This window comes from Cantharellus anzutake, assembly GCF_015039405.1.
Source record: "Cantharellus anzutake strain C23 chromosome Unknown EI90scaffold_20, whole genome shotgun sequence".
Classification (NCBI taxonomy): Eukaryota; Fungi; Basidiomycota; class Agaricomycetes; order Cantharellales; family Hydnaceae; genus Cantharellus; species Cantharellus anzutake.
This window is the reverse complement of record NW_024066970.1, coordinates 1,074,487-1,101,687: the sequence shown is the minus strand read 5'-3', so window position 1 is coordinate 1,101,687 and position 27,201 is coordinate 1,074,487. Positions and strand designations below refer to the sequence as shown.

Sequence of the window (27,201 nt, the reverse complement as noted above, 5' to 3'; positions counted from 1 at the left end):
TCCCATGTCTATCTAATGTTACAAAAGCAAAAGTCATAGAGGCTCATGCATGGAGCTAGTCCTGCCTAAACCACCCATGATCGATGATCTTGTGTTTCCATTTCCAATGCCACTCACTCTTTTACATAAGGTTAAAGCCGAAACAAAAAAAAAGTTAGTCATTGGATCAGCACGGACTCCAATTGGGGTCTATCCTTATCGATTCTTTCACAGTTTCACTGTATATGCCGATCGCAGCCAGAACTCCTTAAAAAGTCAAGTTACTTTCAGAGCGAAAATGGCGATCGTTGTCGCGCATTACCGGCCCACAATAGCCTCAATCAGTCAATGAATTAATTCGACGATAATGGCCGGCCTCGTTCTGGATAAGTGCGTGCCTTGATCCCCCCCCCACACACACACACCATGTGACCGCTTCAATTAATCATATCGCTCCGTCACCGACCGACCCCTCTGCCCTATTAGTCTCTGCGCAAGTTGACGTTGGCGGCCTCCTGTCCTGAAAAGTGTTCCTAAGTTTGCCCCCCCCCCCCCCCCATGACCCCAAATTCGCTCATATACGTTATGTTCCTAAAAACAAAAAGGGGGAGTGGCTGCTTACTAATGTAAGAATCTTACCGATAATTGAATAAATCCACACACCGTTTGGGATGGAAGGGCCGGATCGGAAAACCGTCAACACAGCCCACGCCACCACGTCCTCGGCTACACATCATGTCCCCGTGGGCGTAACACGGTTATGCATGACATTGCCATTCATAGACATTGGGGTTCGAGGGTTGTCCCCCCCCTTGCCAACAAAAGATTGGCTTCCTTTTCGGCTGCGCCGCACCAAGGATTCCGAATTCATTACTTAAGCCGATCACGAAACAGGGCCCTGAATGAAAGGATTATGCAATTCAATTACAAAAAACCGGGATCGCCAGAAGTGATGAAATTCATCCAAAGTGTCATGCTCACCTGATCATCCCGACTTGGAGAGATGGGAACTACAGAATGGGTCAAAGAGCGGAATCCAACAAAGCAGTCCACTGACAGAAACAACAGCAACTATCCCCTGGGTAGTAAGAATCGCCGGGGCTCTAATCACTTGCCTTGTTCTCGTGTCCCTCTGTTGGTGTGGTGTTGAATGAATTGTCACCCGTCGACTCGATAGGACGGATGCAAGACGTCTGAGATCAATAGGGATGAATGAACGCCACTAGCTGGCGACCGCTTACGCTCGCATTGGCATGCAAGTAGCCAGCTGAATAATATTAATGTTCGGGATTCCGGAAGGGGACTAGCTCGGTGCATTATGTAACGGAGAGGATCAAGATGGTGTATATGTAAGCGCATTTGAATTCTGTCGGAAGGGGCTGAATTCCAAACCCGCCCGATGGATGAACTATACTTATGCTTATGTTAGAATAGGTCAACCGCAAGATTTATGTAGCTAGTTTTGCCGGAGCAGAGCATCAGTGGAATTTCAACGGAGCCACATGAAGATCATTGGCTGAGTGAGTAATTTAAGCAACTAGATATTACATAATGGGGTGCGTTCCTCACTGTAATTCCCGCGCGGGATTCCGGTCGGACTGAGCAAGCATCGAAGAAAAAAAAAAACGGACGCCCGATTTAGATCAATAGCCTCACCATTTATTATTTATTTATTATTTGCTATGTTTGGATGGATCGCATGATCTTCTTCCAATTTATCCAAATGGGGCGGGCGGAACTGTCAGGTGTAATAGGCGCTTAATACTATTATTTCTCACGCCGCCAATAAAGTCGCCGCCGATAAAGCAAATATGTAGCCTTCAAATTCAATTCACCGAGATGTCAATGGCACGCTTTTGTCTTCGTTCGTCTCCAACAAGTTTCCTGGCAGAACATTCATATTTCTTTTTGGTCGGCCCGGGAATCTTGGTTCCAGATGGTCATCTAACTCCGGGCTCGATTGCCCATAACCGAAAAGGCTGATAAACTCTGGAGAAAATGGAAAAATGTCATCAACCGGGTCTTTCACCGTCCTTCGATTCCTGTTATAGATTCCTTAGCTACTCTATCGTTCCGTATGGGGAAAGGGAAAGGTACTGTCTCCGAAGGAGTATTGGATGAAGCCCAGTTATGGAATCAAAAATTCTTATAGTTAGCCGACTAGCCAGTTTCCCATCCAGAGGGTTGTTTTCAGGGAGACCTACTTCACAACTTGACCCACCACCTTTCAGCTCTCTCAGATTCTTTACGAGTTCTACATCATGCCAATGTCCTTGGACACCCGATCTATAAGCTCAACCTCAACGAGCGACGAGTATCTCAGCATTACGTCGGATACTCCATCGTCCTACAATCCTTCCTCTCCAACAAGTGAGTGGTCAGAGCGTGATGGAGAAACCTTGGAAGTACCCGCTACTAGTAGTAGTAGTAGTAGTAGTAGCGCTACTAGTGCCACCGGCGATGTTACTACTATCGCTATCGACTTTGCCGCGCATAAACGTCTTCCCCCCATCCCCGACCCCGCAGTTCCTTCGCAGGTGGACGAAGCCGATGTCAACACCCCGGACAAGTGGATTCGTCGCCACCCTAGCATGGTTCGACACACGGGGAAACATCCATTCAACTCTGAAGCCCCATTCGACAAACTCTTCGCTGCTGGTTTCCTCACTCCCACCTCCCTCTTTTACGTACGAAATCATGGTGCTGTACCCTACGTAGACGCCGACCGTGCCGCGAATTGGAGGTTACGTATTCATGGATTGGTCGAGCGTGAAGTGGAGTTTTCGATCGACGATCTAAAAGAAAAATTTCAGGTCGTGACGCTCCCCGTCACTCTAGCTTGTGCAGGAAACAGACGGAAAGAGCAGAACGTCGTTCAGAAGACCCTTGGATTTAACTGGGGCCCAGCGGTCCTCTCCACTGCACTCTTCACGGGCGTTTACCTCGCCGACGTCCTCAAATACGTACGCCCCTTTCGTCCAATGACAAACAAGCATGTCATATTTGAAGGTGCCGATACGGATTTGCCCAATGGACCTTATGGAACGTCTCAGACGTTGAGAGAGGCTTCTGACATTGAGAAGGGTATAATGATCGTTTGGGGAATGAACGGTAAAGCGTTGTCACCCGACCATGGGTTCCCCTTGAGGACGATCACTCCGGGTCGGGTTGGGGGAAGGTCGGTCAAATGGCTGACGAGCATCGAGGTTAGCGACACAGAATCTCAGCATCACGTAAGTTTCCTTTCATTTTGAATTAGGTAGATCTAGCCTTTTTTACTTACTTACTTTCTCTACAATATCTCACAACTACAACTACAGCTTCACTTCTTCGACAATAGGGTATTGCCAACACAAGTGACTGCCCAACAAGCCCGCGACGAAAAGCACTGGTGGTACAATAAGAATTCCCTTCTCAACGATCTCAACGTTAACAGCGCTATAGCACACCCCAGTCACGGTGAAATAGTGCAACTCTCGAAGCTGCTGTCATTGCAGACAGTGGCATCGTACGATATCAGAGGGTATGCTTACTCTGGAGGTGGTCGGAGAGTCACACGAGTGGAGATCTCGCTGGACCAAGGTAGCTCGTGGAAGATCAGCGACATGTAAATGAATATAGTTCCCCCCCATTTGACACCAAGTGGCCCTACTTACTGATATGACGTACAATTTCAATTTCTTTTCAGAGTGTATCCAGAGGATCTGTACCGGATGGTAGCATTTGAGAGCAAGTTTTACGGAACGCTGGACTTGACCGAACGTGAAACTAGTTTGTAAGTGAATAAGTTCGCGTCGACGTTCTTTTTTTTCTATCTCTTTTTCTCAAAAATAATAATAATGATTTCTCTTCCGGTCTTTGGTTAGTTGCTGGTGTTTCTGGAAATATACTGCATCCATCGAGGAGCTATCGAAGAGCGATGCGATAATCGTCAGGGCCATGGACGAAGGTCTTGGAATTCAACCACAGGATATGTATTGGACGTAAGTGGGGGATTTTTTTTTTTCCTTGCGCACCGAACCCAAGACTCATGGTCACTTCCGCAAGTGCTTCCGGACTGATGAAGTAAGCCCCTTCTTGTCACCTTTTTTTTTTCCCCCAACCCGAAGCATCATTTCAGCAACTGGTGGTTCCGCATTGCTATCCACCACGAGGTCAAGGACGATGTTGATATTTTGCGTTTTGAGCATCCAACGTTACCCGGCGTAACTCCTGGTGGATGGATGGAGGCAAGTGTTGAATCATTGTTCTTCATCGCGAATCTTCCCCCCCCCCCAAGAAGAACTCCCAAGGTTCTCACACTTTCATAGCGAATCAAAAATGCTGGCTTGAATCCTTTAAGACCAGAGTTTGGTGCTCCCAAACAGGGAAATAACCACGACGCCGTTTCTCGTCGACCTCTACAAGAGAAGTGCGAACCGGCCAGCATGACTGACCCCGAAGTTAACCGAGTCATTTCAATGGCTGAATATCTCTCGTTGACCAAGGGTGAAGGAAAAAGCCCTGTTCGTCGTGGATGGGAATGTCTACGATGGCACGAATTTCCTTGAGGAGCATCCAGGAGGTGCGGACTCGATCTGGTTAGCCTCAGGCGAAGCAGATGCTACAGAAGATTTCATCGCCATTCACTCCGACGATGCAAGAACCAAGTTGAAGAAGGTGTTTTTGTACAAGGGGGAATCGTTGATTTTGTTGGACTAACTAGGTTCTCTTTTGTTTAGTTCCATATCGGGAGGCTTCAAGCGAATGAGGCCGAATCACAGGGAGACGACACTACCGACGCACCACCCGACGATGACCCCTCAGCATCTGTAGTATTTTTGGATCGACGGAAATGGAAGGCCGCCCGCCTTGTCGGGGTGACCGGTGTCTCGCACGATTCCTTCATCTACCGCTTTGCCCTCGAATCGCCAGAGCAGCCTTTGGGATTGCCTGTCGGTCAGCACGTGTTCGTTCGATTGAGAAGGAAGACGACTGGGGAGATGGTCCAACGAGCGTACACTCCGGTCTCACAACAAGATGAGCACGGTCATATTGATTTACTGATCAAGTTAGGTCTCCGGAATTGGAAAGAAGAAAGTAGAACTGACTTTGCGACACCAAGGCTATACCTCCCGTGCGTTGCGTTCCCGCTCGGTGGTAAAATGACCGTTGGTTTCCATGAGCTTCTTGTTGGCGATACCGTAGAGTTCAAAGGGCCTCTCGGTTCTTTCGTCTGGGAAGGCAAGGGCAATGTGAGATGGAAAGACGTCCCTCGTTCAGGAATACGTCATCTGGGCCTCATCTGTGGAGGAAGTGGAATCACCCCCATACTCCAAGTCCTTCGGAGCGTCCTTCACGACGAGGACGATTCGGAGACGCGTCTTTACCTCCTCGACGCCAACAAAACGGAGTCGGACATATTGTGTCGGGAAGAGCTTGATACGTTGTACGAACAGCACGGCGATAAAAAAGCCCAGACTAGTGGATACGCCGCCGCCGCCGGCGGGGGACAAGTCCTCCTCCAACGACTAAAGATACACCATACGCTTAGTCGACCACCGCCCGAATGGGCTTTCAGTACGGGAAGGATCGATGATGGTATGTTGGAAGCTCTTATGCCTCCACCGGCGGACGATGCGATGGTCTTGGTGTGTGGACCTGACGGTATGATAAATGACGCGGTGAAGCCTGGGTTGGAAAGACTTGGATGGGATGTCTCCAAAGCGCTTGTCGTGTTTTAGTTATGTCTGTGCTAGGAGACCAGGCGAGTAGGACGGCCTCGATCAGGTTTGGACCTTCTTTACAATCTCAATTGTAGCTGTTGGCTTATGTAAGCCGTGAACAACTTTGACTCGACGCCTAGCTCTAAATCAACGGTACACCCTCCCGTATCACCTCGACCCGGGATCCTATAATGCAATCTATTCTGGGAGACAGCCCCATACATAGCATTTGGAACCCTCGATGATGTATTCTCATTGAGAGTCACAATCGTCCAAGAGAGCTGCCTAATAGGCTCTCTGGACGGTTTACAAGCTTCCTGCGTGAACTAATTGACCGTTTCTCTAGCGTGGCTCGAAGCATTTATACGAATAGTTCGTTTCGAGGGCATTTTGGAGTGTATGGGTTTATGAGGACATTGTTAGCATTCTGATCATCCACAAGGTATTACATCGGTTTATGCATGACGGTTTACCAGAAACGGCCCACCTAGATTTTTCAACTTCTAAGCGCTTGACGGAATAAGTGATTCCGGCTCTATATCATCACAATGGCTCACGCATTTTAATTGGTCGTTGGGGGGTTTCTCGTCGTATCAAACTGAAAGTTGTTTTTGGCGCTCTGGGGCCGGGGGGCGTCCTTGCCCTCCAATCGGTACTGCCAACACTGCACTTGGGCAATTGAAGGTGGAGTTGGTGCGTGTCTTCGAGACTTGTCACTCCTCTCATTAAGATGTTGACAAGCGTCTCTACTCGATAACATCTACTTGATCTACTTCGCCCTTTCTCTCGTCATTCGAAACTAGCAAACCATATCTTACTTACTGGAGTATGTGCCACACAGTGGACCTGTTTTCACTCCCACGAGGACATATGAAGGACTTTCAGGAGCCTCTCGCTGCCTATGAGGAACTTATATTTGCTGACTTGGCCGTGCTGCCAGTCATGGTCCTTGCCTTATCGTGTACTCTCTGAGCTTAGCGATCAGTAATAGTGCCGCTGCAAGCACGTGAATCTTTCATATTTTCTTTCAGTCCGATGGCAGGCATGACATTGGGTCTGCAAACATAGCAGTTGAAAAGCATGTCTCCTTTTCCAGGAATGAACATTCAGCACAATCCGAGGATCACTGTGGAAGAAGGCCAACTTGATGAACATCAGGCCTTGCATGAGCTACCTGGATTCGACTGCTGGGATGCTGGGACGCATCTGTCACACCCGATCCTGGCGCAGCACTACATTCCTATCCCAAACTGCCCACGGATAGCCTTACCAATGACTCACCAACTTTGGATAAGTTGTTCATGATCATCGTATCCCTGAGTGTCAAGTGGGAACATAAGTGATCTGCAGCTGCATTTGCGTCTGGTGCCCGAAGACTAGTTGCCGTTGCCTCGAAAATAACTTGTCTCCATCAGCGCATACTCATCCACGGATGGAAGGGAATATCAATTCTTCACATTCTCCAGTATAACTGGCGTATTTCACCGGAAGAGCCTGATGTGCGAAAGAGAACCCTGCGACTGATTCCAAAGGAATGAGAGCTACACCATGATCGTGGGGTCTTCAGGCAGGAGTTGGCTTGATGGCGAGGATGTGGGGCATCAGGTCTGACGATGCATCGATGGCTAATAGGAATATATGGTGCTTCGATCACACTTGCTGCAATTTGCTAAAATTTCTCCTTAAATAGACAATGCTGTTGAAGGTGTTGAGCGAAGAAAACGTGTGAGACACAATAATGCTCATCGGACTCAACTGCACAGAGAAAAATTGTGATTACCCAAAAAATAACACAATTGGGTACATCAATCGGCGGCAGCTCAAGCATTCACAGGCTAACCGTAAGGCTCCGACCATCGACGGCATTAAACTCCCGAGTGGACAATAGAAGGAATTACGCGAGAACAACCGCGATTCGCCTGGCCAAAACGCCTTTGCTTGTCGAACTCTCTCCTACGCCAATGAGGCTGCGGTACCATATTCCAATCAGCAGCGGAGCAGGGTTCATATCCGGCTGCATGTGGGTCTCCCATGGGCAGTCAGGGCGGGCGGTGCTCCTGAGCTCAAATATGTGATGTTGGATAGAAGAATTAGACAGGAGCGATGGAAACGTCATTCACGAGCTATGTGTTTCCTCAGTGCCGTCAGGTCCCGGCCCCTTTGGCTAAGGTTTCGTGCGTGTTAACGTCCAATACATTTCAGCGTGTATCATTACGCACTGGAATGCTTGAAGAAATCAGGGTTCGCGTTAATGTACATTTCGAACAACATCAGCTGAAGAGGTAAGTAGACGCAATGCCGCGACCCACAAGAAGGTGCTGCTAACTGTCAGTCTGTTGGCAGGATTCCGACGTCGACCTGTCGAACAGTCAGGTTAATTCGACAAGTTGGCTAAAACTGTGATGATCACAACGTTTCGAGCCGGAGTAGCAAGAGTCATCCAGGACATCAGACCCCATGGCGCATACAGTATGGGCCGCTGCGATTGGTCCGTTCGGAACGCAGTGTTGCGTTTAGTCTAGGGAAGCTACCGCTTCAAACAACAGATAAGCCATTGGCAACATTTCGGATGTTCAGTCCCCGCTTTGCACCCTAGCTACCGTCTTTTTCCTCCGTCATCTCCGTCGCCACGAGACCTAGCACGTCATCCTATGATACACTGCCTTCTTGCAACAAGAAGGCAACACGGTCTAACGCGACCGGTCCCAAGGCAAATGATAACCTCGGCACTGCCGGAGTCGGCCCACCTGAGGTGCTGAATGTCAGGTCCAATAACGCATCTATGGGACCCTCCATCCTTAACGCGCGTTTGCCTGCCCCAGCCAGGCAAATCGATGCGCCTCCACAAACCGCTGATAATGGCGGGTCACAAACGCTTCCGCGGCCCTCACCTGCCATGGATGACCGGCTTGATCGTGTCGAGCAGGCCTTAGCGGGCCTAATCGACGCGTCCCATCGTGAGATGCAAGACAAGATAGACATTGTCCATTTTACTGGCCTCAAAGGTGGCCTGGACGCATATGAGGCGTCCATCAACGAGCTGAGGACGGACATCAAGCGCCCTCGCTCTGAATCGGCTGACAGCCGATTGCTCACTAATGTGCCCTATCCCGGCACACTTCCTCCTGTTCCTCTCTGGCATTCAGAGAGGTCAAAGACGGTCCGTACGACCGTTCTCCGGTTTACACTGGAGACACAGCTCCTTCAGGCTCTGCTGAGGGACAACTCGCAGAAGCGCTCCGCGTTTCGACTTTCTCTGGGGCTGTCAAATGTACGGCCCCTACCCCTCCCTCTCGTTCCAAGAGGCCAGAAGCAGTTCCTACGACCGCTTCCCTGTGGGGTGATGCGCTTACCAGCCCAGGCTGGATGCCAGCTCACTGAGCACCCGCGCACTTTGACCGTTTCCAGGTTAAACTGTCCAGTGGTCCTTACCACCGTTCCTGGACAACAAGCGTCATATGGACGCCTAGGGATGACGCAGGAGACACGCCTCACGTCGGTTCCAAGCCAAATTGGTGGCAGCCTGCCCCTCCAGACTGCCAGCTCACGAAAGCGCTCCGCGCTTCCGTGATTCGCTCCGAGCTTTTACGTGCTCCCATCATCTGAATCCCCGGGTCTGGGACCGCTCATATGCTCTTCCCCTCCCGATGAACCCCCAATCCCGGAGTTCCGAAGGAAGAGCAAGTCTCCCAAGGAAGTTCTCAGCAGAGGCTGGAGAGCTGTGATACCGGCGTAAAACCGGTGGAGAGACCGTGGCATAAACCGTCTACAGCCTCTCACAATGAGAGGGGGCTGGCAGTAAAGTTGTGCGGACTGTTTTCCAGTCTGCGCAGTCTCCCCATTCCGGGGGGAAAAGGATCAATACTTGATCCCCCCTTGGAGTCGCTGTTTCCCTTCAAATTCGAAGGGAGTCGATCAGCTTTCTCGGCCGATCGCATACGGTGAAGCCCAGTATTTCTCCCTGCCAGGAGGACATTGCTTGCCATAGCGGCATGCGTACCTCTTTCCGTGCATCTGCACTGAACCATCGAATGTACAAACTGAGGCAAGTAGGCATTGGTGAATCTGAAGCCGAGCATGTAGGGCATGTACATACGATGTTCCAAGAGGCCCAGAACTGGCTTCGTTTTTCAAGCCTGAGCCAAGTCGTGATGCGCAGAATCACTCATTCGACAAGATGCCGAGGATGACCCGGAAATCGAAAGCATTTAGCTAGGGTAACTTCTCTGAGTCACTACTCCAAGTTGCGATGAGTCCCACAATGGTTGTTCAGGGAGAGCAAGAAGCTTTTGGAGCCAGTATATTTGCGAGAATTTGAAAGCCATCAGAAATTCAAAATTTGAGAATACGTTGTTCGATGGTCTTGGTATAGAACAATGTCCGACACTTGTCTCCTCTCCAGGCTAGTGATTATACATGTACTATGTAATGAAAAAAAGCAAGCGAAATGATCTAGTAGGGGACTTCGTGAAACAGTCTGGAGACGCTCTCGCCGTAGTGGCTACGTCGAATGACCTCACCCAGGACCGAAGCGATATCGATGACTTCAATTTTGTTGCAAGCGCGTTGGTTATCATGTTGTGGTATGGTGTTTGTCACCACCAGTTTTTCGAGACCTTTTGTTGCCTCAATCTTCTTGAGTGCGTCACCGGACAGGATTCCATGTGTTACAATAGCGATGACTCGTGAAGCTTTGCCCTCGACGAGATGGTGTGCCGCGAGGCATATGGTGCCACATGTATCCGCCATGTCATCGACAAGGATCGCAATCTTGCCCTCGCATTGTCCGACGAGCACCATACGCGAGACTTCGTTAGCCTTCTTCCGCTCTTTATGAAAGATGGCGAAATCTACCCCGAGCCGATCGGCGATTGAAGTGGCTCTGGCGGAAGCGCGCATGGGCTTAACCAATAACGGCAACCCAGTGAGGCATATACGCACCGTTTTGCACCTCCAGCATCTGGAGAGACAATGACTACATCTTTGATATTGAAGTTTTGTCGGATATAGTGGAGAACGGAGGGTTCGGCGTATAACTATGCCAACAATGAGATATATGATGTTCAAACACCGATTGCTTACACTATCAATCATGGTCGTCAGCTCTACGGCAGGAAGGGGAATTGGGAGGAAACGACACAGACTTGTCGACAGGGACATCAAAAAAGCCCTGAATCTGCGATGCGTGCAAGTCCATAGTCTAAACCAGAACATGGTCAAAGCGCATTGAAAAGCCAAAAGCATTGCTTAGCATACAATGACATGGTTGCAACCGCTGTTCTGCAACATATTTGCAACAAGCTTTGCGGTTATTGGAGCACGACTTTTGTCCTTTTTGTCTTGACGAGCATAGGGAAAGAGTGGTATAACGGCAGTGATCCTTTTAGCACTCGAAATCTTGCAAGCATGGATCATGATGCACAGCTCCATGAGGGAAACGTTCACAGAGAGTCCAGGTGGTCCACAACCAGTGTTAACGATGTATACGTCGGCCTCGCGAACAGACTCTCCGAGACGGACTGAAGTTTCTCCGGCCCCATTGCGAGTGACGAGTGCTTTCGACAGCGGTAGACCAATTCTGGGGATTGTAATGGGGTCAACCAACAGGCGGGAAAAGCCACAGAAGTGAAGCTCCGCGCACCTGTGAGCGATAAGCTCTGCAATCTCAGGATGGCTGGTGCCTTGAACAATTTTTTTCAAGGTGAGACCCAAGCGCTTATCAACGGTCTGGAGCCAACCAACCAGAAAACACTTTGATGCTACTGCCCCCTAGCATAGTGGCAAGCAAAGAACTAACAAACAAGGGAGTGGTTAGTTCCTGGATGACGATCACGAACGGTCCATGCGTTTATGTATTATATGAGGGGCGAATACTTCCCCGATCAGGCCAATTCGGCTACCCACAAATCTACCATAAACAGGAAGCATTCAATTGCTACAAACGTGCAAAGGATGATGCGACAGGGCAACACCCGATAACCATGGAGGTGTGAAAACTGTGAAAAACCATAGAAAAGATATTGAAAAACGTAAAAAAAGCAGCAACACGCCAAATCAAAAATACAACAATTGGAAGAAGGCTGGGATGGTCAAAAATTAGGGCGGTTCAGAATAGCGAGGAGATTCACATTCGAAGGCTGAGTAACAGGGGGCTTTGGACCTGATATAGTCGCAGGCTGAGATTGAGGATTTACAACAGGATCCATCTTTCTCATGTCCCCGTTAATAGGATAAGGTACTGAAGAATTATAGCGATGAGATGCAGGTGCGTGAATAGGGGGAGCGTCCATACTCTGGATTGGCACTGGAGGTAAGTAAAGGGTGGTATTGTGAAGGGGGAAAGCTTGGACTGGGGTAGACCTCACTTGCGGTCCATTCAACAAATTCAATATATCATTCCTTGGTGCGACGTTGCTGTGTGAATTCGGTGGTGGGATGCCAGGGATAGGGAAAGGCATCAAAGGTTTAGTTCCACTAATCATTCTATAGTTGTTGGGTACGGGGTCAAGGCGTGGCTGCAACGGAATGACTGGTTCTCGAGGCTGCGCCAGAATTGGATAGATTGGGAGGCTGGTAATGTGGCGAGGGAGCGTAGCGCCCATGTGTAGCCGAGATGGGTCCAATTGCGGCGCTCGTGGGGTAAATAGCTGAGACGGTGAAATGGCGGGAGCTCGAGCAGGATTGACGACGAATGGCGAATCCTCAATGCGAGGTTGGCTGGAAGCAGAAGGATGCGGAGAGGATGACTTTGGCAATAACTGTGTGCTGAGAGACTGCAATAACGCAATACGCTGTGCCTGGCGATTTGAATGAGGGTCAGGAGACACATTCGTGATCGATTTTGCCCCGCTGGACACGGAGTTGGTCACCGAAGATACCGATGCTTTCCTGGCATTTGAAATTCGTCTCGCCTCCACCGAAGGCGGAGCAAAGTGCTCGAGCATCGAGGAGCCATTAGAACGAAGGGCCGAGGGTGAATGTTGTGATGTGGAGGCTGTCGAAGTCGAAGTCGAAGTCGAAGTCGGAGACATCAGTGGCTTTGTCCCTACAGTACCCGGAGGAGACGCGGCGGGTTGAGCAGGCGATTCGTTCGCAACCTTTGCGGAACCAAATGCATCAAACGGGGAGATGAAATCGAATTTAAGCTTCGGTTTGGCACTTGGCGGACGTGAACACTCATTTGGGCTATCATCAATCTCCTCCGAATTTGGCGGCGTAGGTGAGGAAAACGAGCCTTTGACATGCTCTTCAAACAGCAGTCTTGACGAAGCAGGTTTCAAATCGTTTTTGGTAGCATGTACCATGGATGGGGTCGTCTGAGGTGTTGGAAGGGCACCTTGTGTAGATGGTGTGGTGACAGGGTTCAGAGACGGAGAATCAGCAGGAGCGGTCATATTCAATGAACCAAGGAGGCGGGACAGGTGGCCACTTTCAGGATTGTGAAGTGTAGCAGAAACAATTGCGGGGTCGTCGGGCAACGGGTGATAAGTAGGGGCATTCTTATTTACGGAATAGGACTGGTCGCTAAGTGCTTGGGATGGTGGATGTTTTGCCTCGGCAGCTCTTAGTCGCTTAATAACTGACTTGAGAGGTCTGTAAAATCCTGTATCAGTAACTAGCCGAGTACAGACGATTCAGAGTGACTCACCCAACGAAAGAGGAGATTGCATAGAATTTGAAGGATGTTGGACTCTTTGTATTCTTTTTCCATGCAGGTAAATCAGATAGATTGAACCATTGAATTTTCTGCGGTCACCAGTTAGAAGGGATACCATGGCCGAAACTCAGGGACACATACACTGATCTCCTTACGAGTTTTGGTCTCGAACACAGTGTCCTCGGGGACATTGGGAATCACAAACAAGGATGTGCGCTGATCTTTTACGGTTACCCGAATGACAGCATCGAGGTTGATCTTGTCCGAGATATCGTAACCAGTTTCTTCCATTACCTCACGAGCAGCACACTCGTGTTCAGGTTCATCAAGATTGATCTTTCCCCGAGGAAAGCTCCAAGCCGCACTGGACTTCCACCCTTTCACCAATACACACTAGTAAAGGAGATTGAATAAACATGGGGGAAATTGATCTCTCGGCACCCATCGTACCTTCGTCCATGACGGATCTATCATGATGGCACCACACACAGGGACCGTAGTCTTATACGCCATGAAATCCTGAAAGGCTTGGTCATGGGCAGGACTCCAATGAACTAGCAAGGGACATGATTGAAAAAGCATCCCAGAGAAAGTCTTGAGGGGGAGGGAAGGGAGGCTAGGCTCTTCATCGCGGATGTAATCCTCGTAGTACCAATGGCTGTAGATATGGATCAGTGAGAAATGGGGATTGTGGCTATGGTGAAGGAAAGATATTCACGCCTGCTCGACCTGAAAGCATATCCGCTCGACTGACACGAGCTCCTCTTCTGGAAGATTGAGGATAAACCGACTGGAATCAGGCAAATTGAGCGTAAGATAACTCTTAGGGATGATAAAAAAGCCGGACGCACCTCGAAAGGTCTTCCAGAACCTCTTCGATGGAGATATTTTTGAAGGAGAAGTGCTTAGCTCGAGCATCAACATCTAACGTGGATGTTGATGCCTCGATTGATGAAGGCCCAAAAGGCGCCATAGCGCACAACGAGAGCTTCAATAGATGAAAGAAAAGGGAAAAGAAAGAAACGGGGGTTTAAGTTCGAGAGCTTGAGGAACGCGAAACGATGGTGGGTTTGAGATGTTGGTGGAAGCTTACGTAATCCGGCGTCTCTTTTAGTTCCCACCCATCGTGCTGTCTGGGACAAAGAACCCTCTGCGTCTCATTGCTCCTTCGCTAGTCTCATTGGTCCCTCTCTAGTCTCATTACTCCTTCTCTAGGATAGCGTCGTGGTGTTCTGCATGGATGCTGGCTTCTGGAACGTTCACTTCTGGGACTTCTTGGAACTGGTGTCTCCATTGCCGAGCCGTGAATGACCCAATGTTGATGATACTGCGCGTGCACTCTAAGCTACTTGCTCCTCTTGAGCTGCTATCGGATTCCACCCACCTGATAGAACCCCCCGAGGTCAATATCTTCCATCTCATTTTGCGGTGTAATATACCATCCACCCATCCTTGGAACCCTCTTAACCCCCCCAGTGACGATCCATGGTGTACTACCTTCTCCCGAGGGCGGGATTTCTGAGCCTCCTGAAAACAGAACGTCGATAATAATATCCCCATCGCCACAATCCAAAGCGCCCTGAAAAGGCCCGGTATCCTCTCTGTATGGCATCCATCGGATTTTCTCCAGTGATAGCTTGGGGACGGAGTTGTCCCCCCACCCAAGGACATCCTGTACCAAGCCCTGGCGAACTTCCCTGGCCCAGTTGAACACGCGCCCGATTTGATATTTCACAAACGCGTCACGGCGTCTTGTCGCCGTTTCAGCCAAGGCATGTTCCAGAGCTCTAAATTGCGCAAGGGATGCCTCAGCTTGGTCTGGGAGCCAGGTATCCGTGCATCATAGTTAATTAGAAGCCCTTCTCTGTACGCTTCCCGCGCACTTTGGAAGTGTGGCAGCGGTCCCGTGGGGAGTGGATTTGGGCCACATTTCATAAAGATGTTGCGAAGAGCGCAGTGACCCTGCAAGAACGTGGCAAATGACTAGTGATCGTTCTTGTAGTCAGCAAGCATAGTCGTACTGCGGCATTGTGGGCTACTGACATCGCGTCGCTTATGCCTAGTTGGTGCTGTTTGACTATGCCCTCCCGCAGACCCATGTTGCTCGGATAAGACATTGCCAGAATGGTCAAAATCTGACCATTTCCAAACATTTCCAACATCAAGGGTCTCAAGGCCACACAACTCGTCCCATACAGTATGTTCAAACCATGTATTTTCCATGAGATCGAAGGATACTTTCAAATCCGTCAGCCTCGAAGGGTTGGGCATGGAAGTGACCAAATGAAAAAATTGTTCCATCTCGATAGGCTCGTGTAGGCGTAACGAACTCATATGAATGGCTCGCGACAGCAAAAACGAGCAGAATGTTACATCCCGTAACGATGAGAACGACATCGCCAATTCCTGTAATTGTTCTCCACACCTGCGAAGCAGATCAGTGCATGTTATGGCTCGACCGCCGAGCCATGATCCCCTCATATCAAGCGAACGAACTCTTGATGCATCGGTCAGGGCACTTGCAATGGGTCGAAGTGGCGAGAAGGATAATCGTATCCACGTGAGTCGGCAAGGAAGCTGGGGATTATTCTGACGTGCTGTACGCAAGGCAGTCGTGCGATGATGGCTCCTGCGATGTGTTCTGGAGTCCCGCAACGAGTATCCTTTGTCCAATCGCTCAGGAGTATTCGTACTGATCTTCATAATTATATAGATACAACGTCAGCTTTATGCTTGCAAATAAACGGGTGATGGCTCCTACCTAACGCAATACGCGTTCCTCCAGGGGACCCCCGCGAGAATCTCCTTCAATGGGCTTGATGTGACGTCCGTCGTACATAAAAGTTTTAGAGTATAGAAGAGATGGGGGCAAGTGATGGCCCGACAGCTTCTTGATGCTAGGCTCAACCGACGAAGATCCTCAGTAGAAGAAAAATGAGCGACCAAGCTGAGGACCAGTTCCAACTTGGCTTCAGCTTCCATAGCTTTCAGGTCCCAGACAAAGTGGTCTTCCCTCACGTCTGACGAACGGACGTGGATCTGAAGTGAGGTGAAAGTCTCAACTGAAAATTTCCTCTGATAGGGGCAGTTGCCCGTTCAGCTGTGCGCTCATGTGGCCGTGCCATTGATTTTATGCAATGATTCCCAAATGGATCGTGGGGGTGTAATCAAGCCGCCGGGCGCCTGACGATGGCACATTCTATTAACCCTAAGATACGGCCACTCCCGGTGCTTCCAAACATATTGCGGCTCTTCAACGGTGTGGCAGTCTCCGATGTTGAATGAGCGATACATGAAAAAGGTGAACCTTGGCCGGGCGGCCGCCTGCCAGTGTCTTGCGGCTTCCGCTTGTTGGTGAGTGACGCTGTTTTCCTGTGCGCGCATTGATTGTGCATGCTCAAACAGAAGGACCAACTCAGACAACCGTTCCTGGTCAATGTTCCTGCTTGCTGGACGTTCCAAAATATGAAAAATATATTGAAATTCCACTTCCATTTAGTTCAGGCTGGTTAAACGTGTTCGGGCGAGAATGCAAAGAGATTGAGGCCACTGAGAGCTGGCTCTTTCAAATTGCGATGATTGTAGCAAAGGAGGGCAATCTGGGTCGAAGCCATCTCAGTTTAGACGAAATACTTGGTGAAATCGATGCCAACTTACACCTCCAGCTTCCACGTTAAAATGCGTCCCCAGAGCGGGTGTGAACTCCATCCAGCGCGAGATGAACACGCGGGAGAAATGGCCTAAACATACAGGTTCCCAAGGGAGTTTCATCCGTGGTGACAGCCAACCCACCATGTGAGAAAATCATGACGTCTTTTTTGCCGTGACCTTCTTCAAAGTACTGACGGTGATACTCGTGTACCTTTGCAATGACCTTGTCCACTCGAGCTGTCATCTCTTCGACGCTCTCTCCTCCAGGGCACCTTTAGGGGAAAAAAGAAACACCCGAGTCCGCGTTAGGCTATCTTGTGGGAGAATTCAGAGATACCAAAATCCGTACCCATCTGTCCAGATGGCCCATCCTGGCTTCCTCGCCTGTATCTCGGCAGGCTTCAGACCTTCAAAATCGCCATAATTCCACTCTGCGACTTCTTCGGTTGTGTGGATTACCCCTGGCTCTCCGGGTCCCTTACAAGTCGAACTATCATCCTCCGCAGGAGTAAATTCGTGTGTATGACCATCAAACAGCAATTCAAAAGTCTTTCGGGCACGCTGGCGAGGCGAAATCCAGACTTTTCCTATTTGCGTTGGATCGAGGAATTCTAGAATAATAGTGAAGAAGGTCGATTATGGAATAGAATGTTGAATAGTAACCAATCGGGATTTCGATGCGTATACTCACTTCCAGGCCCTGCGATATGTGGGGCTTTTTTCTTGATAATTTCGACCCCATTTTGAGTCAAAGGAATATCGCTGCGACCAGTCTAAAGACAACCAAACCTTAGTATCAAAGCTTCAACGCGGTGCGAGGAAAACATAATTGAGGGTATAAACCTGTCACTGACGTGACGACCTGAATACAAATCCGCAATCATATTATGACGGCCCAGACGGTTGTGGCATGGCCGGCATGAATTCGAGGAGCGAAGGACACTGCATTCAGCGTGATCAATCGAAGCTCGCACCAAGAGAGGACAGACCATTAAGACTCCACTCCGTCTCGCCTTCAAGTATGCTTCCTTAGGACCAGCTTGAGCGCAGGCAGATTGATAGCGTACCATGGCGCATGAGAAAAAGACGGGGCAATTGCCTCTTTTCGGTCATCTTCGACGACGTGGTTAGACTAAGATCGTGTGAGGGTTTAAAAGCAAGAACTGCCGGACCCTCCTTTTGAGAGGAGAAGCTGGTCGAGACGATCGAGAATCGAGAAACGGTCCTAAATTACGTCACGTGTGGGTTGTGATCACGATGGACAAATGGAAAAATATGTATTATCGTTATGGACGCACATGTTTTGGTGGACTCCTGAAATACCAAAAAAAAAAAAACAAAAAAAAACAAACAAACAAACAAACATGTTAGAGTAGCACGCGACAACGAATCCGATTTGGGGTTGGTGACGACAATTTACCACTCTTTTACGGAGGGCGACTTGGGATCGCATCGGGACCGAGAGGGGGAGTTATGGCCAAGTCTCTCAGAATCTAAGGGACATTGACGCTGATCGGAGAAATCACCTCATCAAATGGGGCAAGTGCTACTCACCTCAGCCCTCTGATGAGGACTTAATTGTTTCCAAACATCCAATACCGGCTTCCCCTTCGCATCTCTGATAGCACCCAGCTGATTCCCAGCAAAGCCACCAACGATTGCCCCAGGAATACCGCCGACCACGAGTCCGAGACCCGCCCCTCCCGCTGTACCCACGTGCGACCAGCATGATGTGTGTTGCTCACCTTCGCGACGAAACAGATCCCTGTACGCGGTTCCGGGGTTACCCTCCGGATTTGGACGCCAAACTTCAGTAGCGGAGGAATCAGCCATATCTGGTACGTTGGAGCCTGTGTCCCGCGAAGGACATTCGGGCGAGCGGCGCGCAGTGTCGTGGCGCCGGGGGTTACGTGATGCATGCTCTGTTCCCATGGCCCCATTTCTTTGCACACGCTCCGCATTTTGACTCCGGGGTTTAGTGGAGGAGGAAGGGACTTGACCGGTTCTATCCTGTGCGTCGGAGCTCGTGTCCCACGGGCAATATTCATGTGGACGGTGCACAGCATCGTACTCCCTGCGGCGCTGAGAGCTAAGTGATGCGTATTGCTCCACTTCGGGGCTCGGCGGGCCCCCGAACTCATTTCCGAGTACATCCTCCGCATTTGGACGCCGGAATCCAGTGGGGGAGGAAGGAAATGCACCGTTTGTGTCCAAGCCCGTGTCCCGCGGACGATATTCGGGCGAGCGGTGCACAGTATCGTGGTGCCGGGGGTAATGTGATGTGTATTGCTCCAGTCCCCTGGCTGCATTTCCTGACACACGCTCCGCATTTCGACGGTGGGGTTCAGTGGCAGAGGGAGGAATGGACCGGCTCCATCCTGTGCATCGGACCTCGTGTCCCATGAGTAATGTTCATGTGAGCGTTGCACAGCATCGTACTCCATGCGGTGCTGAGGTTAGGTGATGTGTGTTGCTGGCGAGGCAGCCCCCCGAACGCATTTCTGGCACATCCACCACATTTGGATGCCGAAATCCAGGAGGGAGTAAACCGGCTCTATCCGGTGCATCGGAGCTCGGGCAATATTCGGCTGAGCGCGCAGCATCGTATTCCGACGGCGCCGGAGGTCTGACAAGACACGATACGCATACTCAATAGCCTATGAAAGCTCCACTATTGAGTACTAATAGTAGAAAATGGTTCAAGGGGACTTTTACCCGGAACCACTCATTTTGCTCTTCAGGGGTGACATTGGGGTTCCTGTCAAGATAATTTCTGCACAACCGTGTGGGAAGCGTAAGAACATTAGCTTGCAGCAGTCACAGTCACCTTAGAAGCTCATAAGCAGCATGAATGTCCTCCAAAGTAGCAGTAGGAGGGACGCCTAGATGTCATAGTGATCTGGGATACGAGGCCGCCTTGACATTGCGAGAGGTTTTTCGGAAACTTGATTATCTGAATTGCAGGGAGAGGTGCACTTCGACAAGGTTAGAAGATTAAAGTTTGGTGTTCGAGTTCACAAGTCCACAACATGGAAAGTGGCTGATGGTGAGGAATGTCCAATATTTAACTTTGATAAGCAGGAATATAACCAATCCCATGTGATTGGCGATCATTTTACTGGTGGGCGCCTCCCCCGCGCGCTGTTACCAAACCAAGAGCCTTCAAGGACTAAGCCGTTGCAGACGCCACCACTTATTACCCCGGATTCGCGTCATTGAGCAATCAGGCTTTTCCAGTTTCGAAAATCGCTGGGGAAAAGGGTGTTACGAAACGACCAGGATAAAGCCCTCTTGTTCAGGGGTCCTCAGTTAATAGAGGAATCTAAACATTCGTCCGCCTTACATTGGTTCCATGTCTCGGGAGAGTGGAATGTGTTCCCTGCTGAATTGGGCGTCTCGCGAAATTTTGCGCAAGACCTTAGGGATGATAAGCACTGAAACGACCGTGCAGTGACACGGAATCATGGTTCGGAAACATGACGACACATAGCTCCTGGTAGGTGAGGAGTCCACATAGGAATGTTTTCTTCGCCGCTTGGCCTGATTAGCGTCTTCCGGTCTGCTCCACCACTAGGCCGAAGTAGCCCCTATCTCTAATCAGGGTGAGCTTAATGATAGTACGATGGGAAGTACCGCTGTGCCTTGGATTGTGTTGATTTTTGGAAGGGTTGGCTTGCGATGCCACTAATTAAGTGCAGACACCTGGACACGGAATCTTCAGGGCGGTAGCCACACGTGTTGCGCATTGATTCACAAATAGAGCGCTCGTTTGTTAATTTCGGGAGCTTCGCCGCGATCTAACTGTCCATGGCTAGGACGAAGGACCTGATGATGCGTATCGGATGCAATCGACAGTCCCAGCAGGATGAGACGATGGGACGGCTCAAACCGAAAACAGCTGTGTGGAAGTCGTGTTGTTCGACTACTGTGTTGCGCATTCCAGGCCAAAGTGTGGCAGATGGTTGTGACACCATCAGGACGTAAGCTAAGTCCCGGGATCCATGCTTCTTGTTGTTAGCACCACCCAGGAATAGCTACCATATCGCGGCTTACAGAGCCCTGCGCGAATACTACATCCTGGCCCGCCAACACCGACTTCCTTAGCCGGGCGGTGTAAATGAACACAGCTCCTAGCGGTCAACCAACCGTCCATAGCTGGACTTGCTGTGTCCTAGGGCGCGCGGGTCGCGTATTGCGTTGAATAGGTTTTGTATTACGGGAGCTGAGATCCAGACTCTCAAAGTTTTGGAATACATTCCCTGCGGCTGAAGGATTCACCCTAACAAGCAACAGGTCCCCATCTCCGTGTTACATCGTAACTGAAGACAATATCCCTCATCACAGCCTCAGAAAAGGTGCTAGAATCCCATACCCCGCTGGATGGTTCCAAACATAGCTAAAATGTTCGTTTCCATGGCCCAGTTCTCCGTTGGGGAATGGCGCAGCAGAGCGCTCGGTATTCCATAATCAGGCCCCGCTGAGCTGTGCAGGAGATCGAGCATCTCCATACGCTCTGCGCGTCAAAGGCCTCATCGCCGACAACATGTCCGTCGTAGCAATGTCACAGAGTCAAAAGGCTAGCCCCTTAAGGGCCAATGATCTCAGACCGTGGAGAATCCAATCCCCACAGCCCTTGAACCGTGCTCGAAGGGCTCGCTAAAGAGCGCTGCCAGTAGGACCTCGTCGAGGCTAAGGGAAGTAGTGATCTTCGCTGGGTCGTGGACGAAAACTTAATTTGCACCGAATGAGAATAGGATTGAAGGTGGGAGCCATCACTTTGTGCTCGGTGGCCAACTGTATAGCAATTGGTGTTCTCGTTAGTTGCACAAAATCCACAGGCGCTGTAGCAGATTGTATTGGAGTCGAACGAGGCTAAGAGCAAATGAGTTTCGTGAACACATTGTCCCGCTCGGAGCCAGGCGCCCGAAAGACATTGGCACAGCGTTAGGCCATTCCGGGTAGCTCCCTACAATACCACCCCCTAGCCTAAAACGGACCTAACGATTGGTGTTGCATCATTAGCAGCAAGTGGTAAAAGGACAAAAGAATTCGGCCAAGATTTCCAACACAGCCAGTCGGCAACTGCCATGCGCCACTTCCTGGATTGAATGGCTCCGGACGGATCGTGACTTGCACTGCAGGAGATCCAAGCATTCCAACTACGAGAGCCAAACATCCTCTGCAATGGAGAAGTCGGTAGGCACATTATCCAGATGCACAGCTCTGTTCTCAGTTGATGGGATGGGCGAACTCGCACCCGTCCTCATGCATGATCACGCAAGATGATGATACGTGGGTACGCTCAAAAACCTTGAAGAAAAAAAAGATGCCTCGTGCTTACCACCCCCAGAAGACAAGGCCGAGTTCACCAATGCAGGTACTGCGGAGCGCGAAGAGGTCGTGTGTGCGAGTGTCCCTCTGGTGGACCAACAGGACGAGAACCACTCTCTTTTCGAGAGCTGATGGACGGGAACCCGACAGACGACTAGCGGCTATGGAATTCCATCGCGATTGAACAATGTTTGGGGGTTCAATAGTGGCAGATTGGGGTGATCATCGATACATCGCAACATGTTCCAAATGGTATTTTTGAGTCACAAAATATCAGTGCGGAGCCCACGACAACCAACCCATCTTAAGGTAGACACGCAGTGGAGGTCATACATGTATTGCAGAGTTCTTACGTTCGTTATATGTACATGGGTCACAAAATACGTTGCTGGGCAAAGCGGTATGGGATAAAGGACGGAAATTATAAGTGGGTTGGCAACCACAATATTGATGACTATACTGGCTGTTGAAGATCCAAAGGATGGGAGAACACCACGCTACATTGAGCCAATAGAGCCAAGCACTTTAAAGGCCAAAACTTTCAGGATCTACAGAACGGGTGGTAAAATCAATGTTAACAAACGGTCGCGCGGGAATTGGGGACATGCCAATCACCTCAGCTTTCTGACTGCCACCCAACTGTGCAAAAACGGAAATGACTGGTTTTCCCTTTGCGTCTCGAATAGCACCGAGCCGATTTCCAGCGACACTACCAGCTATTGCTCCAGGAATATTTCCCAGTATGTATCCTAGAGTGCCTCCGCTCAGCGCACCCAGGTATGACCACCATGATACGCGCCTCTCCACTTCAGGGCGAAGTAATTCCTCGAACACATCTCCGAACACACTTTCCGGATCCGGACGCCGAAACTCTCCCTCGGCGTCCATGCCAGCTGGATTCGAAGCTGATGATGAAGCTTGCTCAGCACGCGGCGTGAAGAAAGATTTGAATTGCTCGAAGAAAGCTGCAGATGCAGCTGGGTCTGTGGTGAAGAACGGAAATGGGCCAGCCCCAGTCCCTGCGTCCGCGCCCGAGTTCTGATTGGCACCCCCACTCTTCGACGAAGAATATCCGCGTGAGCGAAGCAGAGCATCGTATTCCTTACGGCGCTGAGGGCTAGATAAGACATAATATGCATCCGCAACAGCCTATAGAAGCTTCACTGTTGAGCAGGATTGATCAGAGGTTTTTCGAGAGAAACTGCACACCTGGAACTGCTCTGTCATTTTCTTCCTCTCCTCAGGGGTAGCATCAGGTTTTCGGTCAGGATGAGTTCTGTGATTCCACGGTTAGGAGCAATGAGAATGTGGGACTCATAGTAGTCTTGCTTGCCTCAGGGACTCCTTCTTATAAGCAGCACGGATCTCCTCCAAACTGGCAGTAGGAGGAATACCTAAAAGGTCATAGTACTGTGGGATCTGAGGTTGACTTGACATGGCGAAGGGCGGTCAGGGTCAAGACAATCCTGAGAGTTAGTAAAGAGGAATGTCGCTAAACGGGAGCGGGATGGTGTGAACAAATGTGTGCGGGAGTTTATGAACAAGTACGTGGCCACAACAAAGGAGTTTTGGTGGAGCCGAGGTCCTGATGACGTAAGCAGTGGCATTTTTTATCTGTCTGTGCTTTGTTCGACCCCCCACCGCGCAGCTACCAAAAGATCGGTCCCCTTAGGCTTCTTCTGGGCAACCTTCCTACTCTTAAGAGCCTTTCATATAATGCATTGGTATGCATTTAGTGGGAGTTGCTAATCGTCCACACTCGCAAATTCTGCCGTGTGGACAATGTCGCTCTGCTGAAACGGCACGCATGCAGTTCGCTTAGACGTGTACTTCTTAATGCCTTCGAAGACTGCTCGACGGCCGAATTGACCTTCGGTGGGTAGGCATGAAATAATTCTACTACCCGAATAAGTTCTTCTCGATAAAACCCTTCAGACTATGAACTAGGAACACAGCAAGGATAAAAATGGTGTGGAAGCAATTGTCCGTCTGACAGCTCTCTGGCTGTTTAATGACTGTATGGTAGGTCTGAGAGTAGTAGAAAGAAACTTGTTGTCGAATTGGAGGCGCTTGCGCATCATCTTGGTGAGGCAATAAGCGCCTATTACAACGGCTAGGATAGGGAATAATTCAACATCCAACTCCCGCTACGCAGAATGATGGCGGTCTTGCAAAGTAGCGAACGGCCGTTCAGCCTCAAGGCACGATTGCAGGGCAGTCTCGTTGGTAAGAGGAGTTGCTGGAATATGTTCCGTTTTAGGGAGCCATTCCTACTCAAGACTATGCAGACACCCAGAGCCCGAAGAATATCACGCGGTAACATGGGCGCGGGTAGGGCTTCGCCAGACCTTTTCTATATCGCCCGGTAGTATTACCCGATCAGTGCGATCGTTACTCGGTACGTGCGTGTACATGTTGCATTGCCCAACAGGTGTGATACCGCAATCCGGTGACAAGATCAAAGTGCTTCCCTTGGGTTGCATTATCAGATTGCGCTAATAGGCAATTAATGTACAAATTTCAAACGTGAGATTTTGGGGCGGCAGCCAGTCGTGAATCGCTCGCCGATTCTCGGCATTGAGACTAAGGATAGGAGCTGGTGCCTGATAGTGCCCCAGAAGGAATTGGGGGGTCTTTCTTTCGCTACGATGCGAGTCCTCGAACATCGGCATGATTAGGTAACCAACTCAGAATGCTTTTCTTACAGGGAATCGATAGGTAGGCTATGGATGCGCAAGTTGGCAGCTGGGTTCTCTTGCAGGATCTCCTCCTTATGGTCCATGCTTACCGCGAACTGCTGCAAGTTTTCGACCGGGTAGGATCAGCACATGTTCCGATAATATTACCATTACGATGTCAGAGAGAGGGCTAGAATCCTCCCCTACACAATCCGCAAACATATCATTTGAATTTCTTGTATACATAGGTCCCAATTTTCTGGATGTGTTTTCCTCATCGCAATGTGGAATGTGCTTCCACGCATGGGAAATGGGGCGATCATGAATATTGACGAATGAATGTCATTTAAATTTTCAAATAATCCATTGCTATATGTGACAGCGTTGGCAAATTGGCGCGACCCTGTCTCTCCTCTCAGTCTCAACGTGATTGCTGGTCACTGTGCTCTATCATTGGCAACTGATCTCAACTCGCGAAGTTGTATATGAATCACTCGTCTTTTGCTGATTGTACCAGTGCTTTGCCACCCACGCCCCTGCTTCGCATGAGGTCACAGAGTCTATCTGGATTATCGTCAACTCTGACTTATGGAACTTCGTGTGATGATACACGACAAACATCCACCGGACAGGCATCCTTTCCAACAATGGGTTTTGTTAAAACCTCGCCGCCCCCTTCGTCTTCCCGTGCTTCACTGACATCTTCGTTGATCACTCGTGTTGTCCGTTCTGCGCCCAGCAGAGTTTACTCATCGCATCGCAGAAGAAGAAACAAAAGCGTTAGCTTCCTTAATGTGGAGGCTTCAAACGGCACCCCCGCCCTCCGCTGCAATCATTGGGAAGAAACACGCTATGGAGGTGATGCCGCAAGCGATGCAGGACCAGTGGCACTGAATGATCGCTGGCTAGAACCGGCGCGTTTCTGGGACCATCACCCTCAGAAGCGCGTGCGGTTCAGTCGATCTCCAGTTGCCAGGGCATCGCTCAACGAGACTCCATCGATATCCCCATCTCGATCAGCATCCCCCATAGTACAGGTGCGTGCCCGATTAGGATGCAAATCCAGGGATGTTTCCAATGATTTTCACGGTCCAGGGGCTCAAGTGTTCTGGCGACATTGCATCTACAACCGAATCCTCCCCCCATTTACCCTCATCGACACGTGTCCAGACATCCTTACTCCCGTCAACCTCCAGCGTATTCTTCGTCAGGGCGCCCCCCGCCCCACCACCATCGGCACATGGGAGCGATGTCGAAGACAACGACACTCAACCTGCAACGTCTCGATCATCCGGGATTGCGGGGCTTCCCACGTCGGGCGTTTCTCCCCGTGACGTGGGGCTTCCAGCTTCCACTTCCGCATTTTCGCTTGGGGCCATGGATGAAGCACTCAGCCGACTTCAAGACTCCGATACCGGCCAAAGCCACGAAGACGGTCTCCATGACTCAGATGGGGAAGGGGTGTGGCCCGGGGGTTACGGTACCGTGTCTACATTACGGAGTCCCCCTCATATCCAGGACGCAAGCTACTTCATGCTCAAAATGCAAGCCTGGGAGGAACGATGCGGCCATATCAGTCAGTTTGTTCGTGAGAGAACACTAGATGACCAGTCAAGACGTGCAAGTATGATATCTGGGAGCAGCACCTATTTATCTGGGCCAGGGGTGCGGGGTCGGAAGAGAACTTTTACGGAGCACCAATGCGATTTGGACAACGAGCCGGATGTCGCTGATGACTCTGAAAGCGATGAACATCCGTATCGTGACTCCTGGTTCTGTCGAGAATCACGGACTGACATTGGCGTCTCGGCCCTTATGGATACCGATGATGAACTGATACACGCCACTCACCAAAATGTGGAACAATTTCATCATGCCACACCCAAAGCTGCTGCTGCTCTCCTCCGGACCTTACCCTGGCCCACTTCACCTAGCTCAACCTCATCATCGTTAACTGAGTCTTCTGTTTCGACGCCTCACTCTGCGCTCTTATCCTCACAACCCTTGAGTGATCGATCTTCCATTTGGCTTCCCTCCAAGGAAATCTCTTGCATCTTGCAACCGACGAACGTAGCTCTCACTGGAAGCACCTTCATGCCTGGAGGGGAACAGGGTGATATGGATATGTAGATCGTTCTTCATTACATTGCTCAAACGTCATGCTGTCTCTCCCTTCCTGATCCTTATCGATCCTTAGCTT

The 27,201-nt window shown here is 50.1% G+C and overlaps 8 protein-coding genes across 8 annotated transcripts; 3 read left to right on the top strand and 5 right to left on the bottom strand.

Moving 5' to 3' along the window:
- The first annotated feature begins 2,154 nt into the window (after positions 1 to 2,154).
- Positions 2,155 to 5,811, top strand: EI90DRAFT_3280670 (uncharacterized protein). The gene is made up of 11 exons (XM_039066776.1): positions 2,155 to 2,478; positions 2,517 to 3,212; positions 3,300 to 3,586; positions 3,668 to 3,754; positions 3,846 to 3,962; positions 4,027 to 4,044; positions 4,100 to 4,208; positions 4,290 to 4,430; positions 4,474 to 4,638; positions 4,701 to 5,029; positions 5,084 to 5,811. The coding sequence occupies exons 1-11, from the start codon at positions 2,368 to 2,370 to the stop codon at positions 5,700 to 5,702; spliced, it is 2,679 nt and encodes an 892-aa protein (XP_038916854.1). The 5' UTR covers positions 2,155 to 2,367; the 3' UTR covers positions 5,703 to 5,811.
- Positions 5,812 to 7,232: 1,421 nt separating this feature from the next.
- Positions 7,233 to 9,721, top strand: EI90DRAFT_3289104 (uncharacterized protein; the record flags this gene model as incomplete). The annotated part of the gene is made up of 6 exons (XM_039067148.1): positions 7,233 to 7,289; positions 7,375 to 7,407; positions 7,573 to 7,858; positions 7,918 to 7,966; positions 8,106 to 8,172; positions 8,281 to 9,721. The coding sequence occupies 6 exons, from the start codon at positions 7,233 to 7,235 to the stop codon at positions 9,253 to 9,255; spliced, it is 1,467 nt and encodes a 488-aa protein (XP_038916853.1). The 3' UTR covers positions 9,256 to 9,721.
- A 415-nt stretch (positions 9,722 to 10,136) lies between these two features.
- Positions 10,137 to 11,460, bottom strand: EI90DRAFT_3122893 (phosphoribosyltransferase-like protein; the record flags this gene model as incomplete). Its single annotated transcript, XM_039063547.1, has 5 exons — positions 10,137 to 10,566; positions 10,626 to 10,720; positions 10,941 to 11,262; positions 11,326 to 11,365; positions 11,427 to 11,460. The coding sequence occupies 5 exons, from the start codon at positions 11,458 to 11,460 to the stop codon at positions 10,137 to 10,139; spliced, it is 921 nt and encodes a 306-aa protein (XP_038916852.1).
- A 1,868-nt stretch (positions 11,461 to 13,328) lies between these two features.
- On the bottom strand, positions 13,329 to 14,314 carry EI90DRAFT_2918800 (DCP2-domain-containing protein; the record flags this gene model as incomplete). Its single annotated transcript, XM_039054665.1, has 5 exons — positions 13,329 to 13,430; positions 13,483 to 13,734; positions 13,792 to 13,999; positions 14,060 to 14,131; positions 14,193 to 14,314. 5 exons carry the CDS (start codon positions 14,312 to 14,314, stop codon positions 13,329 to 13,331), a joined length of 756 nt encoding a protein of 251 aa, XP_038916851.1.
- A 411-nt stretch (positions 14,315 to 14,725) lies between these two features.
- On the bottom strand, positions 14,726 to 16,730 carry EI90DRAFT_3055542 (uncharacterized protein; the record flags this gene model as incomplete). Its single annotated transcript, XM_039060151.1, has 5 exons — positions 16,103 to 16,730; positions 15,902 to 16,038; positions 15,385 to 15,836; positions 15,225 to 15,324; positions 14,726 to 15,159 (listed from the first exon to the last, which is right to left on the bottom strand). Coding segments are annotated over exons 1-5 (1,344 nt in total), but the record flags the coding sequence as incomplete, so codon positions are not given.
- On the bottom strand, positions 16,369 to 18,188 carry EI90DRAFT_856204 (histidine phosphatase superfamily). Its single transcript, XM_039068172.1, has 8 exons — positions 18,060 to 18,188; positions 17,982 to 18,005; positions 17,847 to 17,854; positions 17,684 to 17,765; positions 17,342 to 17,603; positions 17,134 to 17,264; positions 16,999 to 17,081; positions 16,369 to 16,940 (listed from the first exon to the last, which is right to left on the bottom strand). Exons 1-8 carry the CDS (start codon positions 18,103 to 18,105, stop codon positions 16,851 to 16,853), a joined length of 726 nt encoding a protein of 241 aa, XP_038916849.1. The 5' UTR covers positions 18,106 to 18,188; the 3' UTR covers positions 16,369 to 16,850.
- A 4,446-nt stretch (positions 18,189 to 22,634) lies between these two features.
- On the bottom strand, positions 22,635 to 23,807 carry EI90DRAFT_3055531 (DnaJ-domain-containing protein). Its single transcript, XM_039060150.1, has 4 exons — positions 23,657 to 23,807; positions 23,533 to 23,599; positions 22,939 to 23,472; positions 22,635 to 22,871 (listed from the first exon to the last, which is right to left on the bottom strand). The coding sequence occupies exons 1-4, from the start codon at positions 23,758 to 23,760 to the stop codon at positions 22,821 to 22,823; spliced, it is 756 nt and encodes a 251-aa protein (XP_038916848.1). The 5' UTR covers positions 23,761 to 23,807; the 3' UTR covers positions 22,635 to 22,820.
- Positions 23,808 to 25,648: 1,841 nt separating this feature from the next.
- EI90DRAFT_3122889 (uncharacterized protein) lies at positions 25,649 to 27,131 on the top strand (the record flags this gene model as incomplete). The annotated part of the gene is made up of 2 exons (XM_039063546.1): positions 25,649 to 26,038; positions 26,097 to 27,131. The coding sequence occupies 2 exons, from the start codon at positions 25,649 to 25,651 to the stop codon at positions 27,129 to 27,131; spliced, it is 1,425 nt and encodes a 474-aa protein (XP_038916847.1).
- Between the last annotated feature and the right edge of the window lie 70 nt (positions 27,132 to 27,201).

Coding starts and splice junctions, on each gene's coding strand:
- EI90DRAFT_856204 (XM_039068172.1), bottom strand. CDS start 18,105: ATGACCGAAAAGAGGCAATTGCCCCGTCTTTTTCTCATGCGCCATG. Junction 17,604..17,683: donor ACATATCGCAGGGCCTGGAA/GTGAGTATACGC, acceptor CTATTATTCTAG/AATTCCTCGATCCAACGCAA. Junction 17,082..17,133: donor CGTCATGATTTTCTCACATG/GTGGGTTGGCTG, acceptor CTGTATGTTTAG/GCCATTTCTCCCGCGTGTTC.
- EI90DRAFT_3055531 (XM_039060150.1), bottom strand. CDS start 23,760: ATGTCAAGTCAACCTCAGATCCCACAGTACTATGACCTTTTAGGTATT. Junction 23,473..23,532: donor AAATGACAGAGCAGTTCCAG/GTGTGCAGTTTC, acceptor AAGCTTCTATAG/GCTGTTGCGGATGCATATTA. Junction 22,872..22,938: donor GTGGCAGTCAGAAAGCTGAG/GTGATTGGCATG, acceptor CCCGTTCTGTAG/ATCCTGAAAGTTTTGGCCTT.
- EI90DRAFT_3280670 (XM_039066776.1), top strand. CDS start 2,368: ATGGAGAAACCTTGGAAGTACCCGCTACTAGTAGTAGTAGTAGTAGTA. Junction 4,431..4,473: donor CTGACCCCGAAGTTAACCGA/GTCATTTCAATG, acceptor CCAAGGGTGAAG/GAAAAAGCCCTGTTCGTCGT. Junction 5,030..5,083: donor CATATTGATTTACTGATCAA/GTTAGGTCTCCG, acceptor TGCGACACCAAG/GCTATACCTCCCGTGCGTTG.